At 51.9% G+C, this 6871-nt stretch overlaps 1 protein-coding gene across 1 annotated transcript in view; it reads left to right on the plus strand.

The window, feature by feature from the left end:
• Positions 1 to 6871, plus strand: part of SENP1 (SUMO1/sentrin specific peptidase 1) — a gene marked incomplete at its 5' end in the record, with an annotated part of 23612 nt that overhangs the window by 12532 nt on the left and 4209 nt on the right. The window contains 2 exons of the mRNA XM_014959288.1: positions 15 to 218; positions 1123 to 1202. Of these exons, the coding sequence (XP_014814774.1) occupies positions 15 to 218; positions 1123 to 1202 (284 nt within the window). The remainder of the gene's footprint in view (positions 1 to 14; positions 219 to 1122; positions 1203 to 6871) is intronic.

The following is a 6871-nucleotide window of genomic DNA, read 5'->3' on the forward strand; positions in this document are numbered from 1 at the left end:
CCTCTCTCTCCCAGATAATTAATTTCTACATGAATTTGCTGATGGAGCGGAGCAAAGAGAAGGGCTTGCCGGCGGTTCATGCCTTCAATACTTTCTTCTTCACCAAATTAAAAACGGCGGGGTACCAAGCCGTCAAACGGTGGACTAAAAAAGTGGATATTTTCTCCGTGGATCTCCTCTTGGTGCCTATTCATCTGGGAGTGCACTGGTGTCTGGCCGTGAGTGCTTTTATTTGTGGTAGAGGCTCCTATAAACCCACCTGGATGAAGCTAAAACATCCTGGCTTTGGAGTTGATGTATTTTTTTTGCATTGGAGGGGGGGAAATCAGTGTTGGAGCTAAATTTCAAGTTTAGAGCAAGTAAAAAAAAAAAATAGGTGCGACTTTTTGGTGTGTTTCTAGTCTTTAAAATAAAAAAAGACAGTTCTAAGGTTGCGTGAGGGCAGGTTATTCTCTGGAGAAGGATCTCCTTTCCATGTTCTCACAAATTCACCTTTGAGATGTTGCCACGGGCTGGTTTCGGGGAGATTCTGGTGACAGATACCGTGGGTTTCTCTGCCTCCTGTCCCCGATTTCCTCCTGTCCCTTCTCTTGGCTGCGGCACCAGAAGGTGTGTGGCTTCTGCGTCAACCTCCTGCGGCTCAAACCCCCTCGGAGAGCTGCGAAGGTGCCCCAAAAGGTGACTCTCTCAGGAGTGTGGGGTGGAAATGGGGCAGGGATGCCCCTTTAAAACCACCTGGAGTCCCTAAAAGCCACCTGGAACCTGCTGAAAACCAGCTGAAGCCCCCCCCAAAAGCCACCTTTGGGGGGGGCTCGTGTCTCAGACTGCTCGGTTCCATGCATGTCAGGCGGAGCGACGCCTCCGTAAACTGATCCATGAGGCTCTAAGGATAAAGATAACAGAGTGCTCTTGTGTTTTACCCGATTTAAAGATTTCTGTGGTTAAAGAAAGCACGGCAGGTTACAGGGGGGGTCTGTTCTGAGGGTGGTAGTAGCCTCCTGAAATGGTCTAAAGTGGTTGAAATGATCTAAAGTGGCTTCTTCCCATGGCCTGGCAGAGGGATGAGCACTTCCGCCCCGCCCCACATTGTGCGGTGTTTAATTAATCTCTCTTTTTGTGTAGGTTGTTGACTTCAGGAAAAAAACCATCACCTATTATGACTCCATGGGGGGCATCAACAGCGAAGCCTGCAGGATACTGTTGTGAGTAATGCTGTGCTTGTTTTCCTCCCCCCACTTTAAAAATCCAGCCAGCTTCTCCTTTCCCTCTGGAAGCCACAGCCCTTCCATGGGAACAGCCCCTTTCGGGGTCCCGAGAGGTGGATTTGGAGGAACATCCCGGTTTTCCCTGCTCCATCCTCCCAGAAGATCCCTCAGTTGGGGCTGGTGGTACCTCCGTGGGCATAGACAGGCTCCAGACCTGTTCTTTTAAGGACATCAGGGTTTACCAGCCTTTACAGAGTCGTCCTGGGCATCGTTTTGGGGAGGAAAACGGCATCTTGGACCCTGAGGGTCCTTCGGGTCCTGCAGGAGCTTGAAGAAAGACATCTCTCGGCCCCTTCCTCCTGGTGGGAGCTTCTCCCTGTGGCTCAGGAGCTCGGCCATTTCTTCCAAGAGGGAGATTCTGGAGAGTCTGATGGGTGCAAGAGTCTCTTGCATCAGGATAAAGGTTGGCATGGGTCTATTCCCTATGGAATTCCAGCAGGGCCTTACGGGCTGGGGGAAAACCATGGTTCTGGGTTCAAACCACAGAGGGGAGACCTCAGTTTCCCCACCCTGAGCCATGGTCCAGGACCTGGGGTCAACTCCAGGCTCTGAGCTGCTTCCATGGCAAATCCAGAGCTATTTTCCCTTATTTGGAAGCCACTCCTGGATGAAGCGCAATGAAAAATGAGCTACTTTCTGGGCAGGGCTGAAAAAAAACCCCACCTTTTTTTGGAAGGTCCTTTGTCACTCGGAGGCATCAGGCTGGAGACGGAGGAGATTACGGAGCCATTTACGGAACGCGGTCGCTCCCAGGTCGCCCTGGGGTCGAACGTGGCTTCTGTTTCTTGTCTCGGCTTCGTTCTTGACACCGATTTTTTTGAGGGGGAGGGGAGGAATGTTCACGGCGCGGGGCTGAGCGTGTCAGCGGAGGTGTCACTCATTTGGGTGAGGAATGTGAAGGAGGAGACAGACAGACAGCAGAGAAATGCCATTTTGCGTCCATTTAGCACCTTCGTTTTCCAGTCCAGGTGTTTCGCAGCCTGTCTGCGGCGGGTTCACTTAAAAACTGGTAAAAAAAATAGCTCTTTTCCCTTTTCTGCGCCGTTCTGTGTGTCTAAAGGGAGGAAAGGGAAAGGAGAAGGATAAAATCTCTGGATCTCCTGCCTTCGTGTGTGGTTTCTCCCTCTCTGTGTCTGAGAGCGGAGCCCACCTGCCCTGGGGAACGCTCTAGGTGAAACCCCTTCCTTTCACAGACTGACATGGGGTGGGAAGGGACCTCTGGAGATCATCTCCTCCAGCCCCTACCCAGAGCAGGGTCACCCAGAGCAGGTTGGATTCATCCAGGTGGGTTTGAATGTCTCCAGAGAAGGAGACCCCACCACCTCTCTGGGCAGCCTCTTCCAGGGCTCTGCCACCCTCAAAGTCAAGAAGTTCATCCTCATGTTGGAATGGAACTTCTTATATCCCAGTTTGTGCCTGTTCCCTCTTGTCCGGTCCCTGGGCACCACTGGAAAAAGACCAGCCCCATCCTCCTGACCCCCACCTTTGATGAGATCCCCCCTCAGCCTTCTCTTCTCCAGACCAAAAAGCCCCAAGTCCCTCAGCCTTTCCTCATCAGAGAGGTGCTCCAGCCCCTCATCATCCTTGTAGCCCTCTGCTGTCCCCTCTCCAGCAGTTCCCTGTCCTTCTGGAACTGGGGAGCCCAGAACTGGTCCCAGTGCTCCAGTTGTGGCCTCCCCAGGGCAGAGCAGAGGGGCAGGATGACCTCCCTTGAGGTTCTCCATGCTCTTCCTGATGCCCCCCAGGATGCCATTGGCCTTCTTGGCCACCACATTGCTGGCTCTTGGGCATCCTGGTGGCAGGATGGTGGACCCCAATTCAACCCCAATTTCTTTGATTCTAAGGGAAAAAAAAGAAAAAGGCAACAGGGACTTGGGGTGAAAAGAAACAACTGGGAGGTGAGAGGGGGGCACTCAGGACCTCAGTGCCTCCTTGAGGGGTCTGGAGTGAGGAAACAGGTTCCCGAAGTGGTGAAGAGAGAGCAGGAGAGGACACAGGGTGTTGTGGCAAGTGGTGGAGAGCCGGGATTTCAGGTGGTTTTTGCCCTGGAGGTAATTGTTTTCCCTCTGTTTCCTTTTAGGAGGCTTTTAAATGGTTGAAGGCAGTGGGAGGATCACACCGGGAAGAAGGGACGGAGGTTCCTATTCATGGTTAGTGACCCTTTGGTGCTTTCAATCTTTAGAGCTTCCTAAAAGGCGGTGAGCGGAGGGAAACTGAGGCCCCCAGGGGAAGGTAACTTGGGCAAGTACAAGGGCCACCGGCCGGGCTTCAGGGTGAGCAGGGACCACGGATGGTGGTGGTATGGTGGCCACCAGCAGGTTTCAGCAGCTGGGCTCTCACAAAACTTGGGGGTGAGACCTGGGGAGGATTTTTGAGAAATCCTCTGTTTCTCGGGTGGCCTTTGAGGCCCTTTCTCGGGTGGCCTTTGAGGCCCTTTCTCGGGTGGCCTTTGAGGCCCTTTCTCCAATTTTTAAAACCTTGCCTCTATTTTTAGGGGGGTTTCTCCATGGGAAGCCCGATGCTCGGTACCTCAGCTCTTCTGGAAGGGTCTTTTTTTTTGGCCTGGACATAAACCAAGCTGTTAAAATGAGTTAAAAGACAGATTTTAGCAGACTGAGGCTGGAGGAAAAGCTTAGGGGATAGGCCACGAAGTGACTCACGCCTGAGAAATATTCTTATCTCCCGCTTGAAATCCTTACCTTTCGGTGCCCTAAAGGCTTCAGGGCTTTCAGATCTTTGAGGGAATGCTCTGGAGTTGGTCTTGAGAGTTCCCCAAGGCACCAGGTCGGGTTTTCGTTGTGTCTGTGTGATTTTAAGTGAAAGGCAAAAATCCATTTTCGGGTTTAGGGGGACGAGGTTAAAACCCCTGCGGTGTCTGAGGGGTTTTGGGCACGTCAGGTTTCCACCCGATGGGTAATTTGCGCTTAACGATTCCCTCTCGGGCTTTTTACTCCTTGAGGGGGAAAAAAGTTCAGCCTTGACAAAGTTGAGCTGAAGTTCTGTCTCCTCAAGTTGTGATTTTAAGTTAATTTAAGGCATTTTCTTCCCAGTCCCCTCCGAAAAGGTGGGTTGGGCCGATACCTGGTCTTGTGGTGTAATTTTTACGCGACGTCTCTAATGTTTACCGATCTCTGGGATTTTAGGAAACCACAGAGGGGATGGTCCCAGTTAACACAACCTCCTGGTGTGGGTTATTTCCTCGCTTTTCTAGAAAATAACTCAAAATTGCCCAGTTTGGCTTGTGGTCATTGAAGATAAAACCCAGATGAACGATAAAATAAAGCCACCTCTACCGCCTGCAGAACAGAGCGAACCCTGGGCTTTTATTCAAGCTGTGGATCCAAGCGGGTTCTGCAGTAGGCAGGAATCACTCAGATTATTTTTTTTTTTTTGCAATTAAAATGAGGCTGTTTAATTAATTAACCTTTTCCCCACGCTTGTGGCAGGGACCGTCTGCTCCCTCTCCCCCCCCCTCCCCTTATTTTGAACCCGTTGCGAGGAGTTTCTTCCAGGTTTTATTTTTGGAGATGGGTGATGGAGGCTCCTCGTGCTCCGTCAAAAGGGTTTTATTCCTTTTTTTTTTTTTTTTTTTCTCTCGGAGATTTACCCCCCACTGACCTTGTCTTCTCCAAACTGCAGCCAAGCAGAGCTTCCCCAGAGCAATTAGCGCGACCGCTGGCAGCCGGCAGCCCTTGGACTGGGGGGAACTGGGCTGGGACTGGTGCCTCCACCTAATGAAAGCTGATAGAAAACGCTTGTCGGGACCTAATCTGCCCTTGGGGAGGGGCTGCCAGGAGGGAAACCCCCCCTCCCTCCTCGACGCTTCTACCTCCAAAAAAACCCTATTTCTGGCTGTTTTTCTAGAGGTAGGATCACTAGGAAGGGGCTGATTTCGCCTTCAGAGGTGGCAGGGTCATTTTGCTGCCACTTTCCTCAGTGTCCCCCGGGTGTTTCGGGGACTTTTCAGCCCAGGAGAGTGTTTTTTGGAGTAATTCTTCACGGTTACGATGGAGAAAATCCCCCGAGGGACACCGGGGCAGCAAGTTCACCCCCTAAATCGCCTCTGTGGGTCGCGTCGCTCCCTTCTCCCGGCGTTTACTGACAGCAAGATGTGATTTTTGCCAAGCCTTTGTGGATCAGATTTCCTGAAGATGGCACGTCTCCCCATGTTGGCGGCCAAACCCTCCTCCTCGCCTGCGCCAAGCGCTCTCCTGACCCTTCCATCCCAGCCAGCGGCCTCTAATCCCTTGCTTTTTCCTTTCCAAACTGTGCTCTGCTCGTGGCCACCACAAGCGAGAAGGCTCCTCGGGCTCTTTGGAGAAGGTGCCAAAGGTGGAGGAGATGGTTTCTGGAGATCTTCCCTGTCCTTTTGGTCCCTGGGATGAGCCTGTGGGGCTGAATTGTCACTTGGTGACGCCATCAGCCAACAGAGAGGGGCTTCTTTAGGGCCATTAGGAGTGTCTTGGGCCCATCTCCTCATCTCCTTGGGCTCCCTTGGGTCCACCTTTAGGTCCATGTCCTCCCTGAGCTCCCTTTTCCATCCTTCCCAGTGGAGGGAATGGTTCAAGGTGTTTGTATCTGCAAAGGAAAGCACGTGGATGTGCTTTGGGCATGGTCTTGGGAGAGGTTTTTAAGCTTTTTCAAGACAGGAAAAAAAATCCATTACTTTCCTGTTTTCCCAGTGGGACAATCGAGGCCAAACTGGTGGAAGCCTCTTTGGGTGGAGGAGATGGGCTGGTACCCAGGAGCTTTCTGTGTTCTCCGTTTCTGGGGGATGGCTCTTCTTCTGCTTGAAGGTTGTTTGACATCCCACTCCCACCAGGGCTGGGTCCTTCTCCCTCTTGTGCTCCCTGTTTGACTCCATCCCTGTAAAAACATCTCGGAGAGGACTCGTGTGGCTCTTCCCGGTGCTGCTTCTCCTCCATCCCCAAGCCTTGGACCTTACTGGAGAAAATCAGGGCCACCTTCCCCAATCTGCCTCTCCTTGAAAGCACTTGCCATCTTTTTCCTGCTGTGGGGAGGGACCGCGTCAAGAGGGGAAGGGAAACCTTGGGAGAGGAGCTCCAGGAGAACATCTCCCAGTGCTTGAACCCCACCCTGGCTTGGAGAGGAGCTTCCTGGTGGTGGGTTTTTGACGCTTCACACGCAGGACTGGGATCCAGAGCTGCTGGGGCACTGGTACGGTGGTGACAAATGGATTCCCATCTATTTTTATGCTCAATAAGATCCTCCAAAGAGGAATGGAACCCTTTCAGAGACGGGGTGCAGCTCCTGGAGCTGGTGGAGGTGGCCCCTGTGGCTTTTCTCGGCCGCCAGTCGCTCTCCCAATGAATTAAATTTGTTCTCGCCGGTTTATTTGTGGTTTTGAGACTCTGCTTGGCAGGTACTTTTTCTTGGATGAGTTTTTCAGTCCCATTCGGTCCTTCTTTGGCCCATCTCGAAGCCCAGTTCTAATAGAGCCCTTTTTAAAATGGCCAATACTGCGAGGAAAATATTGGACTTCCATATATTTTATTTTTTTATTTGCATTAATTCTGCAAACACAGCAGAGGACGTCTGGGGTAAACGGACGTGTGGAGTTTACTGGTTGGTTTTTTTCTCCTCCC

Source organism: Calidris pugnax, unplaced genomic scaffold (assembly GCF_001431845.1).
Source record: "Calidris pugnax isolate Ruff unplaced genomic scaffold, ASM143184v1 scaffold324, whole genome shotgun sequence".
In the NCBI taxonomy this organism is placed as follows: domain Eukaryota; kingdom Metazoa; phylum Chordata; class Aves; order Charadriiformes; family Scolopacidae; genus Calidris; species Calidris pugnax.